The 15,866-nt window shown below is 44.1% G+C and overlaps 1 protein-coding gene across 4 annotated transcripts in view; it reads right to left on the bottom strand.

Annotated features, from left to right (window-relative positions):
* Window positions 1–15,866, bottom strand: part of septin5 (septin 5) — a 78,637-nt gene that overhangs the window by 24,124 nt on the left and 38,647 nt on the right. The window contains exon 1 of one of the 4 annotated variants that reach the window (XM_033043567.1): window positions 2,765–2,922. The exons of the other annotated variants lie outside the window; for them this stretch is intronic. Within the exon in view, the coding sequence (XP_032899458.1) occupies window positions 2,765–2,854 (90 nt within the window). The 5' untranslated portion in view covers window positions 2,855–2,922. Of the gene's footprint in view, window positions 1–2,764; window positions 2,923–15,866 lie in introns of those variants that run through there. 4 annotated transcript variants of the gene reach the window in all.

Here is a 15,866-nt window from a genome sequence, read left to right as displayed (position 1 = left end):
CAAAATGTAGAACCAAAGACAGGAAAGGAATAGTGATATATTTTCCAAGGCAGAATATTGCGTTAAATCTAATTGTTTAAGGGATGCAATGCAGCAGTGTACTGTCCTGGATATAGTCAATACAAACGCCAGTGATGGGCAACACAACTCAACCACTGGTTGAAATGACAAGGCATCAACCAGCAGCGCAATACGTAGGAATGTTAGATAAGTGAATTGCATACAATTATCAATTAAACCAGGAAACACCAGAACTTCCTTCCCCCGGTCATCTTTCTGTAAGTGATAAACGTTGAGCACAGTGGAACCAACATGTGCAAATTCAGATAGGGAGCAAGAGAATGTACAGTACAGTGTCCTAGTACACCTCATATATCAGGGGTTACTTTGAGGAACTCTCACAGTGATCAAGTAGGCCATTTTGTTGCTCTGTTTGGTTATTCTGCCATTTTACACTGCACCAACTCCGTTAAACATTAACATTTATTGTATTGATGCTACTTGATGGAAGATCCTTGTGGGTATCTCTTGGACCTGCTGCTATTTTCTGCACTGACCCACAGGAATAATAGCATCCCCCTGCAGTTTAATGTCATGCCCAAGAGATATCTTAACAATGCATTATACAGGAACATACTAAAGTAGAAAATTCATGGCAAATTAAATTGCAGTGTTTTCGGGATTTTTTCCGGGTGACATATTTTGCCTTGGGGAAGGATTCCCAACCAGCTGCTCTCAGAGGTTTCAATGGAGAGGATTGATATGGAGCCATTGTATTGAGCAGATTATCAGCAAATCATCAGCGCACACCAGGGACTACAAAATCCTGGCCATAGTGTCTGTTGGGCGACTCCTGTGCCCGAGTTATTCCATTGGGAATCTGTCTAATACGTAATCTTTGTTGGTTGGGTGGGTAGAGCAGTAGGTTTGAAGACTGGATAAATCATAAGGCAAAAAAAGGCATCTTGCGTGAATGGTGCAGTCAATTCCTCATTAATTAGAGGAAACCCCATCACATATTTGGAGCGGCACAGTGGTAAGCGGTATAGTTGCTGCCTCATAGCGCCAGAGACCTGGGTTCAATCCTGACTGTCTGTATGGAGTTTGTACGTTCTCTCTGTGACAGCGTGGGTTTTTTTCCGGTTTCATCCCACATTCCATAGACGTGCAGGTTTGTAGGGTTAATTGGCTTCTGCAAATTTTCCTGAGTGTGTAGGATAGAACTAATGTACAGTTGATTGCCGGTGGGCCGAAGGGCCTGTTTCTACACTGAATCTCTAAACTAACACGACAACCTTACTCCTCGTTCTTTTGTCCATTTTCATTTGCCCTCCATGCTTACCCTTTTCCTCAACCCCTACTCTGAAACTATGACCTACCAACCCGCATGTTTGTGAATGTGGGAGGAATCCAGAGAACCACAGGGAAGTTCAGGTGGTTACAGGGGCAATGTACAACTCCACATAGATAGCATCTGAGATCGGGTTTGAAGTGGGTTGCTGGAGCTGTGAGACATCAGCTAAACTAATTGTAGAATGGGTGTCTTAAGGAAACTGTGGCCAGAGTGCGAGAAACATAAAATGAAAGAATCCCAGAGCTTTGAGCTAAGGCCAGAGGAAGACAGGATAACACTAATTAACCACAGAACACTATTGACTCTACACTCACCCATATGTTCAACTGCAGAAGCAGAGCAAAAGATAAACTGCAAAGGAATGTCAAACCTTTCGCAGGGATCTGCAGTTTCTCACCAGTGAAACTGCATGTTGAACACAAAGAGATCAGTTTATGGGAGGAGTAGAACAATTATTGGGAGGGGGAAGTATGTAGAGTGTCTGAAACATTGTACTGTATGGTCTTAATGTGAAGGAACCTTTAGTTTCACAGTATCTGTTTCAAACCCCCAACATTATCAATGTTCACAGACTGGTGTCCCAGCAATCTCTCAGTAAGATTGTGCCGCTGAATGAAGGGATCCAGGAAATCTCAGTGAGAACAGTGTCACTGGCTTAAGGGACCATGCGATTCTCAATAACAACACCCAGTGGCACTGATTTGTGGGCAGCAGGGATCTCAGTAACAATACGTAGTATCACTGATGTAAATGAGTCTGGATCTCAGTAACAATACCCAGTGCTACTGATTTGTGGGCAGCAGGGATCTCAGTAACAATACGTAGTATCACTGATGTAAGGGAGTCTGGATCCCAGTAACAATATCCAGTGTTACTGATTTATGGGGACCAGGGGTCTCAGTAACAATACCCAGTGTCACTGATTTAAGGGAGCCTGGATCGCAATAATAACACCCAGTGTGTCTGATTTAAGGGGACCTGTAATCTCAGTAACAACACCGAGTGTCACTAAGGGACTTGGGATTCTCACCAACAACACCCGGTGTTGCCAACTTAAAGGTGCCTGTGGTTTTCAGTAACAGAGGGTGTCACTGATTTAAGGGTGCCTGAGATTCATAGTAACAGCTTCCAATGTCACTGCATGAGTTTGAATCATAAACGGATGACATGAACTGTCAGAGTAGCTGCAATCAAATAGAATAAATAGTGTTTTCATTCCCACTGGATGAGTCACTGGGGTCGTTTTGGCAGAGAGCACCAGTGAAGCCTTTTCCACCGAACCCCCCCCCCCCCCCACCCCACCTTCTCTCCCTCCAGCCCACCTTTCTCCTGCCAAGTTCAGCTACATTGTGAGCACCTTCCCCTTCCTTCTGTCCTGCCGCTGTGCCCTGCCCCCCTGTGTCACTGTACCTTCAACCGTGTGCGCTGACATCTTTCCGATCCACTCCGGGGAGAGAGGAGTCGCTCCACCAATCGCTTCTGGATGATGATGGTGTCCATGTCGGAGATCAGATTTCAACTGGCCCGCAGGGTGACCTCCCCCCACTCCACCCCCCACCCCCCCACCAGCTGCAGACTCCGCCGAAACACTCCTGCACTAATTGTAAATGAACTGTACCAGGGAAAGGCTGGACTAAGGGAAAAAAATGACCTGGAATTTCCTGTTTTATGCGTTCATCTAGAGCGGGGGTGGGGTTACAACCACAGACTTCATCCAAACAGACTTCCTCAAAATCTGTGCTCCAAAGCTTTTGAAATGTGGCACAGTGACGGAATGTGGTATCCCAGCACTTATTTTTAAGTCTCCCTCATTAATCAAAAAAAAAACTCAGGAGAAAAATGACTACCAACAATCACAATCGAGTCTCAGTGGCAGGAAATGTTTCAACAGAAAACCGACTGATTGTGGAGCAAGAGAATCTCCACAAACTCTCCCCTCCCCTTTAGCCTGACCTTTTCCAGCTGCAGTACATCCCGGTAAGGTCCGATCCAGCCGGGTGATTAACCCATTCAAACATCCCAGCCCTGCACTGTGAGATTAACTCAAGTCAGCAGCAGCTTATCAAAATCGCCAAGCCGCCATGGCGGAAACGTGTGTTAATGTTAACCCTTTCACCACAAATCTGTCTGTTTACAATTAGATATTGCCACAGAATGGGAGAGGAGGGTCGAAATTAAAACTTTCATCAGCTTTCACTGGAAGATTTCAATGGACCATAAAAGTACACATCTTCATTGAAGGCCATGAAATAAATATTTAAATTTATGAATTATTATTCAAAACCCCATTATTCTCAAAATTCTTTGCATAGGTGAAAGACATTGTTTGAAGGGTCAGCAATGTTGTAATCTAGGAAAACATGGTAGCCAACTCACACACTGACAACAATGCAATAATTAATAATGAAGCAGTAGCTAGAAATCATAAGCTCAATATCCAGGGCCCATTCCTTTGGGGTAGGAGTGAGAGATTTTCTAATCTTCAGTCAAAGGATTCATGATTCCTGAACCTTCAGCCCAGTTTTGTAACTGCATCAAGTTTTACTACCCCAGTGCTGGCGCCATTCATGGCAGCCTCGCCAACAGCCTGTCTTGTCTTTATCTTCTTTTGCTGCTTTGGTCTGTGTTGACTTGCATGTTTTTAGTGAACCTTTAGTTTTTGTATTATGTGGGGTGGGGGAAACCTTTTTTTATCTCTTTCCTCAATGGAGATGCGACTTTTTCAACGTATCGCCATCAACACTGCGGCGCCAACTTCGTGGAGCTGGCGGTCTCTTCGTTAGGGATCGAATGCGGGAGCTCCAACTGCTGGAGCTTCGACTGCCCTGATCGCGGGAGCTTTGATCAGCGACTGCGAGTGCTTTGATCGTCCCGACTGCGGAAGGTTTGATTGTTTGATTAGCCAAGTATGTAAACATGCAAGGAACTTGATTAGCCAACAGTCATGCAAAAAAGCAACAAGATACATAACCACATAAAAAATAAACATAGACTTAAACAGAGTAAAGGAGAAAAGGACAAGTTATTTGCCTTCCATCACAGTGGGGAATGCGAGGTCGGCGATAAAAACAAGATGGATGTGCTGCCTGCACTGGTGAGGACCTGGAGAGAGTGCCGTGTGTGCAGAGATCTCAGTGTTTTGCGGGGACATGGCTCCATGAGGACATCCCGGAGTCTAGTGCGAGTGTGGACGGCTTTCTGACTGTTCAGGCGGACAGGGACTGCAGAGAGAGTGACAACGGTCGGTACAACTCTGGTCACATCACGGTGAAGGAGCATGTGTGTGGCCCGGACATTGAACTGATGGCTGTGGGTCTCTGCTTATGCTGTGGCCCTGGGGATTCTCACATGCTGTGTTGGCTGTTTAAGTCTATGTTTATTTTTTATGTGGTTATGTATCTTGTTGCCTTTTTGTATGACTGTTGGCTAATCAAGTTCCTTGTATGTTTACATACTTGGCTAATAAATTAATTACAATCGCAATTATGCTTACATGCAAAATTCACTACCAGGACAGAACACTGAAAGTGTGATTCTTAACCGGAATGATTGCATCAAGGAGTAAGACTCAAGTACATTCGGGAGTGATGGTTCGAAGATATGCGATGGCATTTTGGGCAGTATAGTTGACAATAACACATCACTTCCCAACAAGTTTAATGCAGTCCATCCTCGTTTTGAACAGAAGGCCAGCGGAATGACATGGCCGCCCCAACAACCTCAGATGCACGTGTACTTATGGTCACTGTCGCACATGTGAGATGGGCCTTCATGAGAGTGAACCCACTATCAAAGCAAAGAATAAATGTCACAGAAGGAGTAGCCCATTCAATCTCACATACCAACTTCATTAGTCAATACCATCTGACTGATGCTTTACCCCAGTGTCACTTTCCTTCACTTGTCCCATATCCCTTGACTTCTCGAATACCAAACCATTTTTTAGTCTCTGCCTGCAACATATTCAATGACTGAGCCTCCATACCGCACAGGCAGAGATTTCTAATGACTCGCCATGTTCGGGGTGAAGACATTTGTTCTCACTTCGCTTTTGAGTATACCTTAGTCCTTGTTTGGGGAGTGTGAAGAGCCATGGTTTTACATACTACAACAACCACCCCATTATATCCCATTAGAAGGGTTTACCTTACACGTAAAGACATCTAGTTGATTGGTGAGGATTGGTTAGTGCTGGACTAATCTTAGCCTCACGCAAGTCTGCATTCGCCTATTGAGGCTTGCATTTCCGGTCAGGTCCATCTTTCCTCTGCACATCCTGGGTTCTCATCTCACAACTGGCACACCAATCTTGCATCAGCTAAACAATGTCCCTGCTGCTTGGTCAGCACTCTAAATAGACTTGCCTCAGGCAGAAGCCTCCCCATTATGTTCTGTAGCGCGCTCCATGGAAATGCTGACCAGATCTCACCATCTGTATTCCATTTAACTCAAGTATACAAGAATCTCAGCACAGTGAGTCAGCGAGAAGTGACTGAAATCGAGGATAATCGCCAGCAAGAGAGGAAGGCATTGTGCATTGGAATTGATCATCATCAGGTTGGACAAGGGGATGGGGTTTCAGCAGAGTTTTAGAGGAGGGAAAAGAGAAGCCGAAAGGGTTGGAGAGGTAAAACAGAGTAAGTAGTCGAATCAATAGCTGTCAGAGGCAGTGTGAAAACTTAATGATGTTGAAGAAGCTGGAATTGGCAGCATGTAAATCTCACGGAGGATTGGCACTCAGAGAAGTGGAGGCTGTGAGAGGAGAGGTCTTGAGGAATTTAAATTCTTGGACAAGAATATGAAAACTGGATGTTCACAGATTCGTGGAGAGAAGTAGCTAAGACACATGCCATGTTGCGCCAGCCACCAATCATCGACTTACACCCCAGTCCTGCCCTGATCTAGTTCACTTTTCCAACATGTTGCAGAATCTTGGAACCTATGCATATCAGCAAATTCAGGGGTGACAGCAAAGAGGGATCGGTAAAAGTCTTGTCCCACGAGCATGCGACTCCATGCGGCAAGCGCGACCTAAAGGGCCTGTCCCACGAGCATGCGACTGCATGCGGCAAGCGAGACAAAACCAGAAGCAGGGGCCGCGTGGAGGTCGAGTGAGTGACATGAAGTTCGAGCGAAGTCCACGGGAAGTTCGTGCGTGACGTACAGCGTCGAGGCGGCTGCAGGCCGTTGCCGCGTGGAATTTTTGAACACGGTCAGTTTTTTGGAGCCCCGCGCGATGTCGGGACCAGCTCCGCACAACGCCATACGGCTCCGGCGATCTAAGTGGGACCGGCCCCGTGAGGCCGTACGGCTCAAGTGACCACGTTAGGTCGCGCTTGCCACATGGAGTCGCATGCTCGTGGGACAGGCCCTTAAGTGTTAGGATATGGCACGGAAATTGTGAGTGAGCAAAATTACAAGGGGAGAATGAGAAGCAGGCCACGAGATCACTGAAGTAATCAACATTCCTTGGTATAACGGGGGTTTGAATAACAGAAAGGCTAAGGTATGTCTGGAGATGTCAGACAATATTCTCATTCTACACAGTCCCGCTCTCATGTAGAAAATTATGACCACTATTTCCATATTCCTAAATGAGACCTCAGTCTGAAAGGGGCTTAATGATGCACTTAGGGACAGAGCTTGTGGTCTCCAGTGCTGTTTAAGTTGTTGTTAGTTTGACCAGATAGCTACACATTCAGTTTTATGGCATTATACAAAAGATGGATGGCTTGTTTTTGAAGCTGGGAGACTCCAGGTGTCTGGAATCACTCCCTAAGTGTCAAAATATTTCTCTGAAACGAAATGCATTTGTTTGAAAATTAATGAAAGGCTGCACTCACAGAGTAAGACCACCGCCTTGTTTCAGGCAAGCTTTGCATTGGAAAGGTAGCCCGGATACATGGCAAACAAAATATCTCTGAAAGAAATTGAGGCGAATAGAAAAAATAAAAACACAATCCAAAAATCCATCAACTAAGTTGAACTTGGCAAAGGAGACAGGCCACTGTAACTGGAGCTATCCTGAGCACCACTGTAGCTCCAACATGAAACAATGAATTAGACTTAAGGACATCATTTTGTGTTCATTTTTTAGGATCAGATCGGCCCAGCCAAGTCTAGCATTTTATCCCCATCCCTAATATGGACTTTTTTCCACCACGCTCCTGTTTGTTCTCTAAACCTTTCCTACCCTGGAACCTTGCCCTGACTGTGGGTACCAGTCCACGGGGAGTTTACTGTTCAGTGCTTGCTATTGAAGAGTGGAGGTCAATGTTAAATAGTGGCAGACATTTATTAAAGGGGGCAACACCATTCATCCTAACCTTAACCCGACCTGGCTTGTGACTTTCTGTCAGAGAGTCACTGGGTAGAGAGCAACAAACATAACATCGACGGCTTCTCTACCTCATGGTTTTAGGCTGCATAGCCAATGGTAACAAATTCACTGCCTTCACAGTTGAGGGAACAATGCATCATTGTTGTTGTTGAATAGTCCCTATCCTGCCCTATTTTGCACGTGGAGGAGATTCCTACACACTTTTGTTTCTCTTTTCTTCCATTCCCAAGTGATCCCTTACCAAGGTCGTGTCAATGTCCCTTTTATATCACATTTTCAACTTTCTTTTGAATGGAGCAGTATAAAAATAACCCTTAAAATACAAACTTTCCTTTGAAAAGGTGTACCAATTTTATTTTAAATAATTTTGTAAGGATTTCAAAAATTTCAGTCCAAAATGTTTGGATTTTTATACAAAAAACAAATGAGTGCGCTATAGTAGATTCTTGAGATAGACATTTATCACAAATAGGGGAGACGTTAGGAAAAAGTTTGCTTATTTTGGTTTTTGAGTAATATAATCTATGTAAGATTTTAAATTGAATTAGAGTGTGTCTTACGTTAATCGAGCATTTATGCACATATAGTAAATGTTTATCCCAGCTCTCTTTTGAAATTTTTATAGCTAGTTCTTGTTCCCAGTCTCTTCTAATTCCGTCGGTTGATGGTATTTCGATATTTAGAATGATGTTATGCAAGTATGATATTAAATTAGCTGATTCGGCCTTTGTCTTCGTTGCTTCGTCTGAAGAAGGGTTTCGGCCCGAAACGTTGCCTATCTCCTTCGCTCCATAGATGCTGTTGCACCTGCTGAGTTTCTCCAGCATTTTTGTGTACCTTCGATTTTCCAGCATCTGCAGTTCCTTCTTAAAAAACAATCTTTACTTGTGTAGCGGAATCTGCTGATTCCATGGTCCAATCCCAATCTAAAATCACCCCAATGCCTGAGCCACAATGTTAGAGGCTTCAAGTATGCCGCACCTCCATAGAAAGGTACCAAATTCATCTTTCCACCTTAACCAAACATCAAACTGGCTGCTTCACCCTAATTTGATGGCAAATTAGCTGTTCCATCTTAATGAGTTGTGAAAATAGCCGTTCCACCTTAACTAGACAACAAACCAACTTTTGCACCTGACAAAGACACGAACTGGCTATTCCACTTTGAACAAGCTCCAAATATTTAAGTGACTTCAAGCTGGTTTACACTTCACTTCCAAACCAGCTGTGATATCTCATCCACAGCACAAGCTATTTCACAGGGATAGTTCCCAGAGGTTAAGTACCATAACCTCAACCAGCCAATGCCCCCCAAAGAGTCATCAATCCTTAAAACTCATTCATTACGATCGAACAGATCTACCAGTGGGCCAACAGTATTAGGAACGAGTGCTGCCACTGGGACAATAAGTTCATTGGTGGATGCACTTTAGTTTAAGAGACACAAAGAGATGCAGGAGACTCACAGAACCACTGGAAACTCCATAATAAGCATCTATTTTTACCAGTTAGGTGAAATGTTTCTTGTCCAGAGATTTTCAGTGATAGCGCCTTTTGGAAGGACTAAGCATTCTCTCACATTTGACGAAAATCATAAGATCATGACTAATTGGAACAGAATTCAGGCCATTAGGCCCATCAAGTCTACACCAACCTCATCTACTGCATCCGCTGCTCTAGATGTCAGCTGATTTACATCGGGGAGACTAAGCGGAGGTTGGGCGATCGTTTCGCCTAACATCTCCGCTCAGTCCGCAATAACCTACCTGAACTCCCGGTGGCTCAGCACTTCAACTCCCCCTCCCATTCCCAATCCGACCTCTCTGTCCTGGGTCTCCTCCATTGCCAGAGTGAGCAACACCAGAAATTGGAGGAACAGCACCTCATATTCCGCCTGGGTTGTTTGCGTCCCAATGGCATGAACATTGAATTCTCCCAGTTTTGCTAGCCCTTGCTTGTCTCCTCCCCTTCCTAAACCCTCGAGCTGTCTCCTCCCATCCCCCCGCCCTCGGGCTCCTCCTCCTCCCTTTTTCCTTCCTTCTCCCCCCCCCCACCCCTATCAGTCTGAAGAAGGGTTTCGGCCCGAAACGTTGCCTATTTATTTCGCTCCATAGATGCTGCTGCACCCGCTGAGTTTCTCCAGCATTTTTGTGTACCTACACCATTCATTCATGGCTGATCTATCTCTCCCTCCGAATCCCGTTTTCCTGCCTTCTCACCATAACCCCTGACACCAGTACTAATCAAGAAAACTAATCAGGATAAAGCTAGTGAAGCTTCATCTGCGGAGTTCGCTTTCAATTTTGCTCTACGCTTGAGAGGCTCAGCAATCGTTTATGCCCCTGTCCCACTTAGGAAACCTGAACGGAAACCTCTGGAGACTTTGCGCCCCACCCAAGGTTTCCGTGCGGTTCCCGGAGGTTTTTGTCAGTCTCCCTACCTGCTTCCACTACCTGCAACCTCCGGCAACCACCTGCAACCTCCAGGAACCGCACGGAAACCTTGGGGTGGGGCGCAAAGTCTCCAGAGGTTTCCGTTCAGGTTTCCTAAGTGGGACAGGGGCATAACTCATCCATGCCTGATTCAAAAGATTTACCATTTGTTAATCTGGTATAAGTCTGTCATTTGGATTGGGCCACCCATTGGCAGAGGTGGTAGTTTTCCAAAAGGGATAGTTCATTTCGAATGCCCTTGCTATATCCATATTTTGCTGGTGGCGACGGGCAACACAGTAAAGTGCGATCAAATTGTTAACATCAAAGTGTATTTTAATCAATAGTTGTGAAAAATTAAATCCCCAAAACAGTGTAAGGAGACCAAACGAGTGGCGTTGAAGATAAATCATATCATGCCCATTGGGCATTCGGGAGTGAAATTATCTCAAGCATTTAATTTCAGCATCACTCTGAAAATCAATGGTATTGCCAATCGACAATTGTAGTACAGATAACATAGAAATAGAACAATACGGCACAGGAACAGGCCCAATGGCCCACAATGACTGTGGCGGATGTGATGCCAAGATACATTAATTTCAGCTGCCTGCACATGATTCATTTTCTTCAATTCCCTGCATATCAGTGCCTACCTAAAAGCCTCTTAAAAGCCTCTCTTGTATCTACTTCTACCACCACCCCCGGCAGCCATTCCAGGCACCCACTACTCTCTGTCTAATAAAATTTTATTTATTTATTTATTTATTTAACCAGGAGAAGTCTCATTGAGATTAAAAATCTCTTTTACAAGAGAGTCCTGGCCAAGACAGGCAGCAGCACAGTTCCACAGTTACAGACAATAATTTAAAAAAAACAACAGAGAACATATCATAAAATTGCCCTACATATCTCCTTTAAACTTTACCCCATTTACCTAAAAGCTATGTCCCCTAGTCTTTGACATTTTCACTCTTGGATAAAGATTCTGGCTGCTTAACCCTATATATGCCTCCCACGACAATACAGTGTCCTGGGCCTGAAGCATTAACTGTGTTCCTTTTTGCAGATGCTGCCTTGCCTAATGAATATCTTCTGTATTTCTTCAGAGTTTTTCTTTCAGATTTCCAGCATCCGCAGTTGTTCGATTTCCTTTATTTGCAGTACACACCTGGTTCTCTTCAATTATTAGTGCTAATATTTTTTTACATAAAACTGCATTCACAAACTGACAAGCAGCCAAAATAAGATTGAATTGAAGACTTTATGATAAAGGAATTAATTGTTCATTCACACTGCGGTGTGAAAGTCCAAGCCTCTCATTGCTGGTGACGTTTTCTTCCATCAGCCTATCTGAACAGGAGAGAGTTCACCTCCTAGGCTGGGCCCTGATCCTAGGCAGACTGCAACTTGGAAGCTTTGTCGGGCATCCTGTTACTATAAATACAGATTATTCAGCTTCTTTGTGTAGGGCCCCTGTGTACCACTTCTGAATGAGACTTTGCCACTGCCAAACTCATGGGGCTGGAGCCAAAGAAAACATTGCCAGCTGTGAGTTCAGCGGGGAAGAGGGGGAGAAGAAAATGAGAGTGAGCAAGAGCTGTGAAAGCAAGAAGCACACGGAGAAATAGGAGAAGAAGAAAGAGGCAAAAGAAGAGCAAGGCAAAAGGTATGTGGAGAAGCAAAAGGACAATAAAGACAATGAGAGGCATAAGAGAAAAGGTCAACTAGAAAGCACAGCATTAATCATGCAGTGAGTCATACAGCCCAGAAACAGGCGTGGAGACACAAGAGACTGCAGATGCTGGAATCATGAGTAAAAAACGAACTACTCTATGGATCAGGAAGCACTGGGTGAGGGTCAGGTCCCAATCTGAAACACTGACTATTCCTATGCCTCCATAGATGCTGCTTGACCCGCTGAGTTCTTCCAGCAATTTGTTTTTAATCAAGATTCCAACATTTGCAGTCTCTTGTGTTTCCAAGCCTCTTTCTGTGATGTATTTTGACTGTATGACTATTGTCACATTAACTATTTCCACATTAAAGATATGGCTTCATATAATAGCTAGGCCACTGTTGTGTTGAAGGATACCTTGTGGAAGCAGTGTTGCTTGGCGATAAAAATCATTTTAAACAGGTCAGAGACTGAAAAGATTTGGCCACTCAAAATTGGGCATCCATGAAGTGTTGTGCATCAGCAGCTGCAGCAAAAATCTACACGATCATAACTCAACCTCAAGTCCCAGTTAATTCCCCATCCGACCATTACTATCAAGGTAGGAGGCCTAGTCTGATTCAACATTGAGGGGATTGAGTGTAGAAATGAGGAAGATAGTGGTGAAGCTGCACATGGAGCATTGTGTTCAGTTTTGATCACCCTGCAAAAGGAAAGATGCCATTGAGCTAGAAATAGAGCTGAGAAGATTTATGAAAATGGAAGAGGACAGGGTTCTTGGAGCAATGAAGGGTGTTTGGGGTTTGGGGAGGGAGGTAAGACCAAAGCCACGAGAACAAGGCGGGATATAATGAGAATTTTAAATCAAGGCATTCCTGGCCCAGAAGAAGCACGTTAGTTGTTGCTGTTGTTGTGTTTTCGCTTCAAGGGAAATGTATTCAGCCAGTGTTGCAATGTGTCGTGAACTGGTGCCAATTTAGAACCAATTCGGCCTTATCAGTACATAACAAGTCTGAAGAAGGGATTCGGCCCGAAACGTTGCCTATTTCCTTCGCTCCATAGATGCTGCTGCACCCGCTGAGTTTCTCCAGCATTTTTGTGTACCTTCGATTTTCCAGCATCTGCAGTTCCTTCTTAAACACCTAAATACATAACAAGGTAGATATGACCCCAGTCTCTCTGAACAACCTGTCAAATCCAGTGTTCCTATCAATAATTAGCATTTCGGGTCTTCAAAACAACGGTTAATTTTCTGTTAGCAAAAACCAATTTAAACCTCGTCTGTCTACAACAACACATTATTAGGTTAACGGGACAATGTTCCAGCTCATCCCAGAACAAGGATTGAATCAGGGTGCATTGTCCAGTCGTTTCCACAAGAGGAGGCCACAGGATAATAGACCCTTTGATACACCCCTTCACAACATCCACTTCCTTCCCTGCTGTTCTGCATCTCCTGAGTAGCACCAAGTTTCCATGTTAATGGCTGCCACAAGGAGACCCCATTTGTTAGATTCATCTTCCTCATTCTTCAACTAAAATGTTCCATGCACCAGCCTGCCTGATGATCACCAAATTGATTTTGTTACCCTGTTATAGGAAATGTTCACAAAATGCTGGCAGGCAGCATTCTGATCAACCTCTTCTGCATCCTCCCCAAAGAGACTTAAATAAGGCACAGCAAATACAAAAGAGTATCAAAGTCAAGGTATGTATAATGGTTCAACTTTCACGACAAAAAGAGAGAATAACATTGTTGCAGGACCCCAGCATCTTTTATGAGGGTGATAAAATTTAGGACCCAGTAAGAGGTTGTGTTTCAGCAGAAACTCAGCGGGTGCAGCAGCATCTATGGAGCGAAGGAAATAGGCAACGTTTCGGGCCGAAACCCTTCTTCAACATGGATCATTTGCCATGAGTATCTGAATAAACCAATTATTTTTAGCTGGAGCAGCAAGTCACTACTTTTCCAAGGAAAAAGGAAATCATTCAATCCATTCAGAAGAAATTATATCTTATCATATTGTAGACCACAGTATAATAATTTCCTGGGTGCCACAACTGATGAATGTTTGAGACAGAGTAACACGATTAGCACAGAGACACAAGAGACTGCGAATGCTGGACTGTGGAGGACCTCAGAGGGCCAGGTAGCATCCGTGGGAAGTAGACTTTGCCTATTTATTCCTCTCCACAGATGCTGCCGGACCCACTAAATTGCCCCAGCAATTCATTATTTCAACATGATTATTATGTTGTCTTTGATGCTTCATGAGTGATTTCATGATGCTTCATGAGGGGTCACAGCTTAAAGATAGGGGTCACAGCTTAAGGATAGGGGTCACAGCTTAAGGATAAGGGGGAAATCCTTTAAAACCGAGATGAGAAAAACTTTTTTCACACAGAGAGTGGTGAATCTCTGGAACTCTCTGCCACAGAGGGTAGTTGAGGCCAGTTCATTGGCTATATTTAAGAGGGAGTTAGATGTGGCCCTTGTGGCTAAGGGGATCAGAGGGTATGGAGAGAAGGCAGGTACGGGATACTGAGTTGGATGATCAGCCATGGTCATAATGAATGGCGGTGCAGGCTCGAAGGGCCGAATGGCCTACTCCTGCACCTAATTTCTATGTTTCTATGTTTCTATGACTTTAGCAGCTTCAAAAGATGTCTTTGGCCACAAGGTGGTGCCTGTCACCATTATCCCAGGATAGACACAAAAAGCTGGAGTAACTCAGCAGGACAGGCAGCATCTCTGGAGAGAAGTAAAGGGTGGCGTTTCGGGTCGAGACCCTTCTTCAGATCTGAAGTTACTCCAGCTTTTTGTGTCTATCTTCGGTTTAAACCAGCATCTGCAGTTCCTTCTTACCATTATCCCAGTGATGTTCTTCTGGGAATGGTACTGGGAAGCACATCTCTGGATTCTGTATGCAGGAATGAGATATAACACAAGGATTGACATACTCATAGTAATTTTATGCTTGAGTCGAGTGCTGCCAGATTCACAGGGAGATGCAGCTTCTCATCCCTATTCATATTAAAAAGGATTGGATGGGAAGAGATCTTGATTGGAAAATAATAATCTAAATATATGTCCTCCGTCAAACCATCTGGAAGGCATCTGCTCCTATTTTCCTCAAATATACCTGAAATCCTATTTGCAGATGTCTTGAAGAATATATTCATCAGATTCATTCTTTATAACTACCAGAGGCAAAATAAATCTTGAAAAAAGACAAATGTAGAAACAAATAAATCTATATGCACCATTTGCCCCATTGGGTCTGCTCTTCCATTCAACACAGTTTAGGCAGCATTCACTTCAATGCTTTGTTCTCTTCTACTCCTCGTATCGCTTTTGGATTAAGAAACATATCTCGATACTTCTCGAATATATTTTATAGCTTGGAATTCTGTGGTAGAGAACTGTACAGGGTTGTCCCCCTCTGGGTGAAATCTCTCCTGACCTCAGTTCGAAATGGCTTACTGCATTTCCTCAGGCTGTGATTCCTAGTTCTGGGTCCCGAGCCCTCAGGGACATCCTCCCTATCTCTATCTTTCTGGTCTTGTTGGAAATTTTGAGCTTTCTATGATGCACCCTCTCATTCGTCTAAACTCCAGTGAACACAGGCCTGACCAACCCAACATCTCCGCACACCTCAGTCCTGCCATCCCAGGACACAGTGCAGCAAACCTTTGTTGTACTTCCCCCTTGGCAAAAACATATTTTCTTCGAAAAAAATATAAAAAATGCACACAAAGTTCGCACCAAGGCCTTGTAATCCTTGTTCCCGCTTTCAAATCCTCTTGCAATGAAGGGCAATATACCATTTTCATTCCCAACTGCTTGCTGCACCTGAACATTTGCTTTCAGTGACTTGTGCACAAAGACACCCAGGTTTCAGTACTCTTTCTCGTTTCTTAATCTATTGGCATTTAAATAATAATGTATTTCTAGCCTTAGGACCAAAAGCTCACATTTATCCATATTAACAATCAGAGAGACCCAATCCACTTTGACTCTAGGCATCCTACACACTCCCTGTTCGTTCGTTCCCAGATACC

The sequence above is a fragment of the Amblyraja radiata genome, chromosome 25 (assembly GCF_010909765.2).
Source record: "Amblyraja radiata isolate CabotCenter1 chromosome 25, sAmbRad1.1.pri, whole genome shotgun sequence".
In the NCBI taxonomy this organism is placed as follows: Eukaryota; Metazoa; Chordata; class Chondrichthyes; order Rajiformes; family Rajidae; genus Amblyraja; species Amblyraja radiata.
This window is presented reverse-complemented; position numbering and strand designations above follow the sequence as displayed.